At 45.7% G+C, this 15,000-nt stretch overlaps 1 protein-coding gene across 1 annotated transcript in view; it reads right to left on the reverse strand.

The window, feature by feature from the left end:
• tpd52l1 (tpd52 like 1) overlaps window positions 1-10,969 on the reverse strand; it is a 23,529-nt gene extending 12,560 nt beyond the window's left edge. Inside the window, exons 1-2 of the mRNA XM_080546853.1 lie at window positions 10,926-10,969; window positions 182-297 (exon numbers count right to left, since the gene is read on the reverse strand). Coding sequence (XP_080402979.1) covers window positions 182-297; window positions 10,926-10,953 — 144 coding nt within the window. The 5' untranslated portion in view covers window positions 10,954-10,969. The remainder of the gene's footprint in view (window positions 1-181; window positions 298-10,925) is intronic.
• Window positions 10,970-15,000: the final 4,031 nt, after the last annotated feature.

Consider the following 15,000-nt stretch of genomic DNA (forward strand, 5'->3'; position numbering starts at 1 on the left):
TGTCTGTGTGTGTATGTATGTACAGTGTGTGCGTGCTTGTGTATGTGTGTGTGTGTGTGTGTCTGTACAATGTGTGTGTGTGTGTGTATGTACAGTATGTGTGTGTATGTACAGTATGTGTGTGTGTACAGTATATGTGTGTGTGTACAGTATGTGTGTGTGTGGGTGTGTGTATGTGTACCTTAGCCACCTCCATCTGGATCTCCTCCCTCTCCTCGTCGGTCACGGTGGTGCTGAGGTCGACCTCTGACCCCAGGTCCTCCTGCTCCTCCGCAAGGGGCTCCTGGTCCAGCAGACCTGGAGGGAGACGGAGGGTTAGGACCGACCCCACACACACACGCACACACAGTAGGGGAGCAACGGTTCTGGGTTTTATATTGAATCGTCAATACGCACTAGTGAATGTTGTTTTTTTCGGTTTATGTAGCGTTCCATTGAAAGTCGGAGGTCGAGTTTGTCTGGAACGTAGTTGCTTCTTGTTCAAATGTTTGTTCATGGGTGAGCGGAGTTGAGAACATGGCAACAGTTTGAGGAAGCCCCGGATTGCTACAAATCTGCGTTGTGGGGTCATTCATTTAGGTTTTGAATACAATGATGAGGGAACGAAAACAGAGCACAGAAACGTTACTGCAAGCATTGCTTCACGTGTGTCGTATATATATATATATATATCGCATAATATGCGCATAATGCATATATGGGCTACCAGCTGTCATGGCTAAAGTGCACTTTTAATTTTATTTCTTCCTCTCCTATACCAGTAATCAAGGCACTTTTGTGTTTATTTAATTTATTTTGTTTACATTTTAAACGTTTTTTGTTTATATATATTTCGATTTTTATATTATAAAAAATACCAGTCAAATTCTGGAATGTGTCTGAATGTTAAAGTTCCATAAGTATAAAGTAAAGTAACAGTTTGTAAATAAATAGTAGCATTTTTTTTTTATTATTACGCACAAAACACACAAAAAAATCGAACCGAAAGCGTGACCCAAAAACCGAGGTTCATACCGAACCGTGGGCCAACTGAACTGTTGCACCCCTAACACACCCACACCCCCACCCACACCTGAGGACAGCCAAGATGGAGGCTTAGAACCACACACACTATTATCCCCAAGCATACGGACTACCTAACCTTAAGCACACAGTCACTTTACTCAATACTACCTCTCTCACCCACTGCCACCGAGTGCAATGCTCATGACATTCTCTTGACTTATCTTGCCTGTTGTCTTACTGTCTTGTGCTGCAATGTCAGGAACCGAAGCCTAAGAATTTTACTCTCTTACACTTGTGTAATGTGACGTAACAATAAAACTTGAAACATTGAAACACACACACACACACACACACACACACACACACACACATACACATACACATACACATACACATACACATACACATACACATACACATACACATACACATACACATACACATACACATACACATACACATACACATACACATACACACACGCACACACACACACACACACACAGTGGCAACCCGCTCACCAATGGACCTAAGCCGGGGGGCTAAGTACGATGGACAGCGCCCCGAGCCCCTAGGTAGGGTGATCAACGGTTGCTACTATCCGTCCGGCAATCAACACAGCGACGAGCGCAGAGTCATTAAGCAGACGCGGGACAGCTGTGCCAGCGGATGAGAAGACAGAATAAAGCGAGCTGACCAACCCTCACCGGGGGGAAGCATTGCCAGTACACGGCAGAGAACCGGAGAACCACAGGTGCAACGGAGCCCCACCCCCTTTCCTGAACAGACGGAGCCCCGCTACCTACCGCCAGCCCCCTCCAGTAGAGGGACCCCTACCGTATCCTTTTTGGCCTTTAAACTGAATGAATTATACTTTTGCCCCTGATGAGTGAGACATCGCCATTTCCCCCAATTAATTGACTTTTGATTCCTGAGTTCTCATTTAAGTGTTGAAGATTGACCTTTTTGTATGGCTCCGCTGTCTTCCTGAGTGGGCAGTGCCCCGACACATCCTACACACACACACACCTCAAGGTAGAACAAAGATAACTAACAAACAGTCTAAAGCTGAGCAGTGTAACTATGTTGACAGCACAGAGCTGGAGGGTTAGAATCACACACACAGCCTAACCCTGAGTCCTGTCCTCCTCCCTCTCTATAGGCGCACACACACACACACACACACACACACACACACACACAGTTTAACCCTGAGTGCTGTCCTCCTCCTCCCTCTCTACAGGCATACAGCATTAAGCACTCTGTAAATGCTTTGACAAATGTGTTGCCGTCAGCAACCTCTAAGCCTGTGAGGACGTTGTTACTGCACACACCGTACGGTCGCTTCATTAAACACAGGCACCCTGCGGCTCTCACCAAACACACCTAGCTTCCCTTTATAAACCCTGGTTTATTTTTACATTATGTAAAACACTGAGACGGTGGATACAGAGGCCTCTGTCAGGACTGGACAGAGGAAGCATTGTGTCTTCTTTCAGCTCTTTACTCCAACAACAACTGACCACAGGGTCAAAGTAGAGATTCTCAATCTTCTTCTCCAATATTTCAGCCTCACAATGGCTTGACTTTCATTGACGTCTCTTTGGTGCTCATGTGGACAGACAAAGGCAAACGCAACGCCTAGAATCAATACAAGACATTAACGGCTGTCTGATGCACAAATGTTGTGACAGAACAAACCGGACTAACCAGTAGCTACACTTGGAGCCCTGAAATAGTGGAACTAGGCATAAAAAGGTATGTCTGAGGTTACTGAGTACAGAGCTAAAATAAGACAAAATGCTTCCTCTTTCGATTACATACGGAGTTCACTGTCGATCAGAGAGACAGAGAGTGCGAGAGAGAGCGAGAGAGAGAGGTGATACAAAGCACTCCACGATGAAGATATTGCTACTGCTGAGGTAGACACAACCACTGATACTAGTACTAAACACAAAAATGTGTGTGTGTGTGTGTGTATGTGTGAACCTTCGCTAGCGGGTCTCACTAATATAGATAATTTGAGGAACCAAACCAATGCAGAGGGGGGGTGTGTGTGGTGCTGTGATCCGATTACCTGGCCAGCACCAGAACACACACCACACAGGAACACAGACCAGAACACAGACCACACAGGACCAGACCAGAACACACACCACACAGATCAGACGCTCCAACAGTGGGTTCACTGGTCCCTGGGGCCTGGAGTGTGTGTGTTCTGTGGGGCCTGGAGTGTGTGTGTTCTGGGTCTGCAGCCGCCCACTACACAATGAGGAACACACTGAATGTGTGTTTGTGTGTGTGTTGGTGAGTGAGTGAGTGAGTGAGTGAGTGAGTGAGTGTGTGTGTATATCTGCAGCCCCCTCCCAGAAGAACAACAGCTACACTGGCTGACGTTCTTGCTGTAACAACCGCCTGACCCTGAGGATTTACAGTCCAGCAGCCATTAGGAGAATTTGAGTCCACAAACTGTCCTGTCTGATGCTGTGTATCCCCCTGTGTAGCCCCCACCGACCGTTTGTTACTGTTCTCGGTCCCGCCAATGCTGGGGAGGCCGGTGGAGGTAGAAATCAGAGGACATCGGTGTAATGCACGGAATGGAATTCCGAATGGTTTTATAACAGTGTCAAACTGCTGCACCAACAGGATGTGAATGATACTACACCGGAAGTAAACAGACAGAATGTTGTTGTCCTGTAGTGACTCACTGAGACAGAGGAGATGTTATTGATCAGTAGTGTCGTGTTACTATACATGATCAATGTTATGTTAACACTAACTAAAATACATACTCACCAGGGGAGGCTGGCGGAGGTACAAATCGGAGGACGGGGCTCATCCTAATGCATGGAACACATGTTCGATCCTCATTCCGTTTGTTGCGATGAGCCCCGTCCTCCGATTTCTACCCCCGCCAGCCTCCCCTGCTCCAGAATGAGGGTGTGTTATTGTGACCCCAGAGTCACGTCTGTGGGGGGAGGAGCTTAATCACCTCAGCTGCTGATTGGACCGCCGTGGTAGCAAGGCTTGTGATGCCCTCGCTGACCAATCACAAGACAGCTCTGACCATGTAGCATAACCCAATCACAAGACTCTCACAGCCTCCCACGGCCTCCCTCAACCTCTCACAGCCTCCCGCAACCTCCCACGGCCTCACAGTTAGTGCTGTTAACACCATGCTCTACCAACTGAGCCACAGCCTCATATGGCCTCCCAAAGCCTCCTATGGCCTCCCAAAGCTTTCCACTCTTAACTCTCTTCTCTGTGGACATACCGTACAGTTTTATGTATTCATGATCTGCATGAACATACTACTGTTCTGAGGCCATATGCAAATGTCAGAACATCCTATTGTCAGTTCTGGAAAGTAAAAGAACACTATGTCTATATACTAACACTGTATAGGGTGTCCTGTTTTGTAGTCAGGTATATCGTACAGGTGTGTGTGTGTGTGTGTGTGTGTGTGAGGGGGGGGGGACTGTAGAAACAATGACAGTGTTTGAAAACCTGTTATCATCTTTTCGTTGTGAGGGCAAGGTGTATGTTGCTTAGCACTGGGGTATGCAGAGGAACAGAGCTAGTCCTTATCTCATTGGTTGAATCAGCTAACTGTAGACAGAACGCCAGAGGAAGGGGTTTAAATCACAAATGGAGCAAATGTCGACATCCCAACCTTACCTGGCTTTACCAAGAATCTGATCCATGCCTTCATGACTCTGATACACATCCAGGGGGTGATGGTTGTGGTCTTGTACAGTACAGTACACTCACAGTGCTATTTTAAAACTACAAGGAATGGAGAAGTCAAATCTCTGGCTTCCTCCATCAGCGGTTTGACTGAACTGCCCCAGAGAAACATTTCTGTCCTTGAACCAGATCTGTTAATTCATTCACTCACTGTGACATTATATACATATGATACAAGGCCTAGGAACAAGCTAAATAAGGAATCTCGCAGAGAAAGAGAGTGGGGGAGAGAGAGAGTGGGGGAGAGAGAGAAGGCGAGAGAGAGGAGGACAGATAGAAGCTGAATGCAAGTGAGAGGCAGACAGAGAGAGAGAGACAAAGAGAGAGAGAATGCAAAATAATTAAACACAGACAGCACTCCAAGGGGGTTCTAGAGTAATGGACCAACACTAAAAGGTCATGTGTCTCTGGGTTCCGTGTGCCTCAGTGTTCTATCTCTGACGTTCCATGTTCTGTGTTCTGTGTTCTGTGTTCCGTGGCCCCTTCCCAACACATGCGTCACATTCACCCCAGCTTGGGCCAGCAGGTCTGGGTTGTCTAAAGGTGTTAGTAGGGTCACCCACACTGGTCCTTAACCTACAAGACACCCTGCTAGCACTGTAGCATAAACTACCACAAACCCTGTTAGTACTGTAGCATAAACTACCAGACACACTGTTAGTACTGTAGCATAAACTACCAGACACCCTGCTAGGACTGTTAGTCAGGTTGCCAACAGTCCCATATTAGCCGGGATGTCCCGTATTTTCAAACGTTTGGCAAAGTCAACGTCAACTGAGATGTTAGTGTGAATCTCATTACGGACGCCGCATCAGTTCACTTCACCTGTACGTAACTGAATCAGTGACCTGTAGTGTTCTTTAACTGACTTTTTAACTGACTTTAACTTTCCGGTTGATGTTGCCTTGGCGAAGCGACAGCGGACCGACAGGCACTGCCCAAGCATAGCCGCTGTCATAAAACAGACCGTTTAACAGTACCGACGTCATAAAAAAGACTGTTTAACGGTACCAACATCATAACAGACCATTTAACGGTAGCCTACTGACATCATAACAGACCATTTAACGGTACCTACGTCATAAAACAGACCATTTAACGGTACCTACGTCATAAAACAGACCATTTAACGGTACTGACATCATAACAGACCATTTAACAGTACCTATGTCATAAAACAGACCATTTAACGGTACCTACGTCATAAAACAGACCATTTAACCATACCGCCGTAAACATAGCACAGAAAGTCTGGTCCTAATTGGTTCTGGTTTGGCCTGCGCCTCCTAATTGGTTTTGATTTGGCTTGCGCCTCCTCTCGTCAACTCTGAGTGGTTACATGACTCGTGCGTGTCTCGTGCGGGGTGCATTCGTAAATTCGCTCTGAGAGCGCCGAAGTGCACACTGGGTTCAACTGTCATAAAGGGACCAAGTCATTTGATTGGACAAGAGGCATTCCATGAGTGCTGATCAGATTTCCAGAGGGAAGTTACGAAAGCAGCCTAGGTTTAACTCCCCGGCCCCCTGACCTAAGGCGTCAGCCAGAGCACAGCCACTGTACAGCATAGAGGGACACTGTACAGCATAGAGGGACACAGTGGTCCTCTGTGGCTCAGTTGGTAGAGCACTGCACTGACAACACTTAGGCTGTGGGTACAATTCCTGCTGGGACCATATATACTGAAAAATGTATGGACTCACTGCAATGTAAGTCGCTTTGGATAAACAGCATACATATGTGAATATATATATATATACTGTATATGTGGACGATGCAATTTGAGATACAGGTGTTGGTCTGCTACGTTATCAATGCTCTCTGACAGGTCCAGGTGAGTTGCCAGGAGCCGTGTTTCAGGTGTAGTGTAAACACACTGGGATCCAAATGGTGCAGGTCGTCAGAGGGTGGAAAAACACTGGGGAAATGCAGTCATTTACACAAGACAGAGACAAAGACAGATCTGAGAGAACAGAAACACAAATCAGGAATACAACATCCCTGTCAGAAGCAGGCTGGGGAGGATAGAAACCCGTCCAAAAACATGGACACAATCCAAAGCGGAGACTCATTATTAGTGTTGTTCCGATACCATTTTTTGATCCCGATACCGATACCGATACCTGACCGTGCAGTACTTGCCGATACCGAGTACCGATCCGATACCACGGCGTTTTGGGGAAAAAAATAAAATAAAAAATTAAAATAATAATTTGAGCCGCATACTCACCTCGATGTAAAATTATTGCTAACACTTAGTCTGGCACTGCTCAAAACCTTTGTAAAACAGGAAAAAATACCAACAGAGAGTGAATGCTATAGAACTTTTTTTTATTGTCTACCTGGTATGGTGACAAGAAAATCAACCCCTTATAAAACCTGAAATGTGGCTCTCACAGATGCCAATCAGTGCAATATCCATTTAAGATATAAAACAGTCGTAGTAGTAGTGCAACAGCAAGTGAACATTTACAAACAAAATAACTTTAAGATATAAAACAGTCGTAGTAGTAGTGCAACAGCAAGTAAACATTTACAACATTGTCCCATTGTCCCACATTGTCAACAAAGGAGAGGGGCAGGTCACAGAGCACAATCATTTCAGACATTTTCTCAGTCATCTTTCTTGCCATTTCACTCGTCGCGTCCCACTGGTCCTTTTTATGGAATGCGCTACTCAGCATTTGTTGTTTTGCTCCATCTGTTCTCTTGCTCGCTGTCGCTGCAGTAGATGACAGAAACTCGTCGTGCTCTTTAATATGTTTTAGCTTTAAATGCTTAATTAAGTTGCTAGTATTGAAACTGGCAGCTTTAGTGCCACCCCTCGACACATTGAGACCGCAAATTGTGCATTTAGCCTTTGTACACACCGGACTATCCACCTTGAAATATCTCCAAACCGCCGACATGTTTTCCTCTATAGCATGCGTGTTTGTTTTTCCGCGATAGTGAAAAGTGAAAACGAAAGCTGCCACGCCATTGGTTGAGAGCAGCTGCTCTGGGAGGAGCATGCCTGGGCATGTCTGCACATGTCTGTGTTAGGAAGGCGGTGTCAGATTACAGACAAGCTGAGAAAAACGCAACGTGGTATCGGGAGTTATTATTTGTTAGTACTCGCTGATACCGATACCAGCATTTTTGTGCGTATCGGTGGCCATGCCGATACTAGTATCGGTATCGGAACAACACTACTCATTATGTCACATACCTATACAGTATATATATATATACTGTCATGCAATTTATTTAGAACATGATGCCGCCAATGGTGCACAAGTGCAAAAAGGCGGGTTAATGAAAAAGGTTTCAGCAGGTGACCTAACATAGCCTACCTGTTCGGATGTGTCCCCTCTCTTCATTTGATAGCAGAGCAGAAGGGGGAAAACGTCACGTTAACTTGATAAAAAATGTTTAATAATTAGTGAAGTGATGTCACAAGTGATGTCACATGCTATATATATTCTTTTTTTTAAAGGAAAATAAAGGGGGACAAATCAAATCTGTGGAAACACAGCATGCAGAGAACTGAAACAACACAGCTACTGGATAGAGGGAGTCTGTCTATGGGGACCAAGCAAGCACATCAAGCAGAACACCGGCACATTGTTCTGTTCATATATCTGGGTCTCACATGCTGTTCAAACAGCACAGTATAACACAACTAAAATCTATACTAATCACGGTTATTTCTAGACAGATCAATACAAGTGTCTAGGACGTTGGGGCTAGGGATAGCGTAGGGGCTAGGGATAGTGTCTAGGGAGTAGGGGCTAGGGATAAGTGTCTAGGGAGTAGGGGCTAGGGATAGTGTCTAGGGAGTAGGGGATAGGGATAGTGTCTACTGTCTAGGGAGTAGGGGCTAGGGATAGTGTCTAGGGAGTAGGGGCTAGGGGTAGTGTCTAGGGCGTTGGGGCTAGGGGTAGTTTCTAGCGTGTAGGGGCTATAGTTGTCATCTGAGCCTTCAAGATGCTAAAGCTTTAATACCTCTCTAACATCAGAGGAGTGGACCAGTCTGGACTGGACTACAGGAAAGAGAGAGGCCTAGACCAGACTAGACCAGACTCTCCAGGACAGAGTAAGGCCTAGACTAGACCAGACTAGACTGGACCAGACTCTCCAGGACAGAGTAAGGCCTAGACTAGACCAGACTAAACCAGACTAGACCAGACTCTCCAGGACAGAGTAAGGCCTAGACTAGACCAGACTCTACAGGACAGAGAAAGAACTAGACTAGACCAGACCAGACCGGACTAGACTATATCAGACTAGACTAGACTCTACAGGACAAAGAGCAGACTAGACCAGAGCAGACTAGACCAGACTAGACCAGAGCAGACTAGACTAGACTCGAACAGAGAGAGGCCTAGCGGTCACCTGAGCCTTCCAGGCGCATCTCAAAACCAGTGGGGCTGGGCATCACCCAGTCGTCACCCAGCGACGCCGTCTTACCCCAGTCTCCCACGCCATCTGTCAACGACGTATAACCCCAGTCTACCCCGCTATGATCTGATGTCTTAACCCAGTCCCCTTCCCCTGTACCTTCTGACATGGCTGTCTTAACCCAGTCCCCTTCCCCTGTACCTTTTGACATGGCTGTCTTAACCCAGTCCCCTTCCCCTGTACCTTCTGACATGGCTGTTCTTCCCCAGTCCCCCTCCCCTGTACCTTCTGACATGGCTGTTTTACCCCAGTCCCTTGTACCTTGGGAGATGGCGTTTTTAATCCAATCCCCTGTACCTTGCGACATGGCTGTTTTACCCCACTCTCCTGTCCCTTGGGAGATGGCGTTTTTAATCCAATCCCCTGTACCTTCTAACATGGCTGTTTTACCCCAGTCTCCCCCTGTATGTTCAGACATGGCTGTGTTACCCCAGTCCCCCTCCCCTGTACCTTCGGACATGGCTGTTTTACCCCAGTTCCCTGTACCTTGGGAGATGGCTGTTTTAATCCAGTCCCCTGTTCCATCAGGTGTCTTACCCCAGTCTCCTCTATCTTCAGATAGTGATGTCTTACCCCAATCTCCCTCGTCTTCTAACTTATTGCCCCTTTCCCCACCGCCATCTGATGTACTGCCCCAGTCCCCCCCACCTTTAGACACACCGCCCCCCTCCCCCTCTCGGTCAGTCTTACCCCAGTCCCCCACCACACCTTGGCTCAGTACGCCAGAGTACAGTTCTGGAGCAGTGGGTGTCCACAAGGCAGCAGGGTGAGAGAAAAGAGAGTGGGTCAGCACACACACACACACACACACACACACACACACACACACACACACACACACACACACACACATATATATAAACAGGATTTGTAGACAGGCGTGTCCATTACAGTAACCTAATAACTTGACACTGATATGGCTTAAGGCAGCCGAGCCACTATCACCGAACAGTCCACTAACCACTCACACCGACGCTGCAAGCACCTGTTAGGTACCTGACGTAGGTACTGTATTTATGTTTTTTGTCGGATCTACAGAAGATAAAACAGGGAAAGTTGCTTTTAGGACAAACTACAAAGCGAGGCTCTCTACAGCCGGAATACCTTCGGTCACAAGATTTCAATTATTTGGCGGTCACGTGGGGAAGCGCAAATAGGTGGCCTTGAGTTGGTCATAAATTGAGTAAATTGAGTTGGTCGGTAAACGAGTTGGAGCTGCACCGACCCATGGAGCTGCATTACCGGAACACGAACTCGATATTCTGTTTCCATGTTGTTCAAGAAGGACGATGGAAAAGTTGAGCAAATGCCCTCCGCCTGGGCTATCGTTAAGTAGGTTAGGTGCGTCATGTCAGTTCAACTGGTCTCATCTGGCTTTGAACTATAGCCTATTATAAATATCATGCAATGACATGGAATTATTGTTTTATTGTTATTGTTTTTCTTCTCAAGCAGGTGTACAGATATCGCAGACGACTTTGTCCAACGCCATTTCCTTTACCATAATAAAGCCGCTCATCAGCCTAATTATGGCACCTGATTAGGACAGCGTCAGAGACTCGTTAACCTTTTTAAACGATCTCTATTCTTCCTAAATTAACGTCGGATATGCCAAACAAATTCGTGTAATGTAATCTAAGAAATTATTTATTTCATAAACTATAGCAGTGAACTAACTCTGAAACATGTTTGATTGTCACGCGTCATTCTTCAGTTAAACTTCCCTGCCACTGACCTTGTTGTCTCGTCTCTCTCGTCTCCATCGGGACCGGCCAGGTGTGTGACTTCTGGACAGGAATAGCTCTCCTCGACAGCGCAGAGAACGGAGGTACAGTCTCTCTCTCGGTCGCTGCCTGCACGCCTGGCTGCCAAATACTGTTTACACACTCTCTCCCCCGCTGTCAGCGACGGGCCCGCCTCCGCAAGGCGGAGCGTCGGTGGTTTACAGAGAGATTACACCGCCGGGCCTCTGGTCTGGTATTATTCAGTCATGTGGTTACAGCGCTGCAGGAGTGCCTAGGCAACAACGCCACCTGCTGGTGCATTGGGACTCTGCACCCACCCTCTCTTCTGACAGAATTTGACCGTGTTTCAACGTTATAGTAGTAGGCTATAAACCAATATTGAAACCCTGTAATTGATGAAACCCTGAAACTAATCGCAAAGCCATAAAACATGTAATGTATGGTCTGTGTATGAATTACAATAATGTGGTGTCTAGTCTGATAAGTGTATGTGTGACCTCCAGTAGAATGATGTGTCTTTCTTATATAAATGAATGAATGAATGAATGAATGAATGAATGGTCTTTATTGTCATTGCTACAGTACAGGTACCAAACAACGAAATTTAGGAGGGGTGGCTCCCCTGGTGTTAGGAAAGAAGAAAAAAAAACTTTAAAAAAAACACAAGAAGGGAAGGAGCTGGTTTACATAAATAAAGGCTATGTACACTATCCACTATACTATACTGTACAGATAGACGACTAGGGTTGTCATATTGCACATAGTGTTATTGCACATTTCTTTAAAGTGTCGCAGTTTGCAGGCTTGAAATGTACATATTTGTGCCTCAGCACTACACCTGATTTTTTCAGTCCAGCAGCTGCCATCAATCCGTCCAGACTGTCCAGGGCCCAGAACCTAGGTCTTTGCTGTGTTCAGGGCCTGGACGGCCCTGGGGTAGAAGCTGTTCTTCAGTCTGTTTGTCCTTGCGGCCATGGTCCTGAACCGCCTTTTCGAGGGCAGCCGGGTAAAGTGTTCGTACCCAGGGTGGGTTGGGTCCCTGGAGATCTTGGAGGCCCTCCTGAGACAGTGTGTGTTGTACAGCTCTTCCAGAGAGGGGAGGGGGGCGCCGGTGATCTTCTGGGCTGTTCTCACGACTCTCTGTAGCGCATTTCTCTCCGCGGTTGTGCATAAACACACATAACATAACACCAACAGTAATGGTTAACAGTCGTTTCCATGAGAGAGAGAGAGATGGAGAGAGAGAGGAGAGAGGAGAGATAGAGGTATTCATTGAGCAGTTATTAGAGATGTTTAAAGGCCAATGCACACGGCGTGCGATTTTGTCGCACCGCCAAATTCTAAACCATTGTTTTGAATGAGACAATGCACACGGCGTGCGATGCGATATTGTCGCATGACAACATTCGATTCTCCATTCACACCAATTGAAATAATTCAAAGAATTGAGAATCAAATGTTGTCGTGCGACAAAATCGCACGCCGTGTGCATTGTCCTTAAGAGCATGCAACCCAGTACTGTGTAGGCTGTGTAGTGTAAACACTGTGGAGACTGAGGTCAGAGGTCAAAGGAGAAAGAAAGAAAGAAAAAGAGAGAGACATTGTGGCATTTCAACCAGCTCTGTTTATTGTCTCCACAGATCCCCCTGATAAAAACATACATTAGTTTCAGTTTGTCTGCAAAACATGAGTTACATCAACCGTGTGTGTAGGGAGCAGTGCAGCAGGAGAGGAACCACAGACAAACACAAGTAAGAATACAAATCTGTGCATTTTTCATTTTTCATAAACAAACTAACACATTAAATAGAACTCCTATCTAATCTGAGTGTCACTGAGGTTATAATCTACCGTGTGGATAACGCATATGGACTGACACACCAGGGATCGGTAGGTATCAGGGGAAGTTGACCTTGTGCTAAGCTACAGGAGGAGAGACTATATTATCTCGTTAAAAGTCAGAAGTGAAGACATTTTCACTGGCCGTGTTTCACCAAACACCCAGACTAAACCTGGTTTCACCAAGACCCAGATCAAACCTGATTTCACCAAGACCCAGATCAAACCTGGTTTCACCAACACCCAGATCAAACCTGGTTTCACCAACACCCAGATCAAACCTGGTTTCACCAACACCCAGATCAAAGCTGGTTTCACCAAGACCCAAACTGGTCCTGGACTAAAAACAAATATTCAAAGGCCACTCTCAATTGAAAGTGTTACACAGCAGTTTAGGAATAGTATTAATCTGAGACTGGTTACCCTGACGCCCCCCCCCCCCCCCCCCCCCCCCAAATAAATAAAAATAAAATAAAAGATCAAGCCAATAATCTCAGTAAAGGCACCAGTAAATCTCTATGGTAGCAACAACGTAACGCCACAATGGCACTGCTTAGGGCAGGGGTCACCAACTACATTTGTCCAAGGGCCAGAATTCTTCGAAGCCTACACTGTGGGGGCCTGACTTATATATATATATATATATTTACTTATTTTATTTAGGCATAATTAGCATATTATTGTTTAATATTTTCACTTTCTTACAAAATGTATGTTATTAATGGCTTATTATCAGTGTTAACAGACTCCAGACACCTATACTGCAGCCATCCACCAGGGGGCGATCAATATATTTTTGGCTTCACTTCATTGTAATCATTTTCAGTTATCAATCAAGCAAAATGTCACTCTCAAAGAACATGAAGCGTAAAATGTACGTGGAAAAAAGCAGCTTTAATGAGGAATGGACTGACAAGTACGCAACCATCTTGCCAACATTTAGTAATGCAAAACCTGTATGCCTCATCTGCACTGAAACGGTAGCTGTTGAAAAACAATACAATCTTCGCCATTACAATTATACAAGGCATGCAGCTTTCAGAGAATCGTACCCTGCCGACACGGGCATGTGTAGACCGCGGTGCTAGACCACTATCTGGACCACCCCAGGCCACAAAAGGCAATAATATGCTAATTATGCCTAAATAAAATAAGTAAATATATATAAGTCCGGCCCCCACAGTGTATGCTTTGAAAAATTCTGGCCCTTGGACAAATGTTGGTGATCCCTGGCTTAGGGGCTTCAGCCAGCCGATAGGCCCCCTGGTGGTCAGGTTAGTGTATCACACGTAGACCTCCCTCACACCTGCGCAGAATGTCTACTGAAGGTGTCAAATCAAACATTAAAACAACAAACAAACAAAATTAACTCAAAAGTGGCAATCGGCAAAATGGCAATTCATACTGGTGATTAGTTAGTGAGAGTGAATAATGGTGATATTCATACCATCGGAAGTAAGGTACATCGGTAACACTTGATTTTACGGTACCGTTGTGGTAACAAAGGGTAATTTTCTGCTACTTTTCTGGTACTAACTTAACATAATTCCACTCAATTGGTAGCTACCTAGTATCTAATGGTAATGTTATAATGAATCCAAAGAAATAGCCGAGTAGGCCGTAGGTTTACGGTGTGTTCACCGCTTTGCCATGCAACTTTTTCCAGATACGAACCAAGTCATTTCTGTCCCGTAGAATAAAGTGCTACCTTGTGTTTAAAAACCACAGTAACAGGTTTGAATTAGGTAGTACAGTGAACGCTACAGGGAGCAGAGACAGAGGGACAGATAGACAGCAGTAAATAATGTAAATAGAGTTCTCCCTGAGAACGGATACAAAAGGTTTTAACATCGGTGGTATTTACGTTCTCACAGTAACCAATGAGGAGACAGGAGTGGGCCTTCCCAACCTCCATATCATCATCATCATGGGAGGGGGGGATGCTACCTGCAACCTTTAAAGCTTCAGAGAATCCTCTGTACCTCCTGTGTGTGTGTGTGTGTGTGTGTGTGTGTGTGTGTGTGTGTGTGTGTATGTGTGTGTGTGTGTGTGTGTGTGTGTGTGTAATGGTTATGTTCTCTAAAGGCCACCGAAGATAAAAACCCTCTTTGGGATACGTGACTGTTGTGCTACCATTGTGTCTGTGTGGCTGTAGGACACAAACCAATGTAGAAATACCCTGTTTCTCACAGTCACTACCGCAACCTGTGTTTCATGTTGAAATGG

This window comes from Nansenia antarctica, assembly GCF_963989245.1.
Source record: "Nansenia antarctica genome assembly, chromosome: 1".
Taxonomy (NCBI): Eukaryota; Metazoa; Chordata; class Actinopteri; order Argentiniformes; family Microstomatidae; genus Nansenia; species Nansenia antarctica.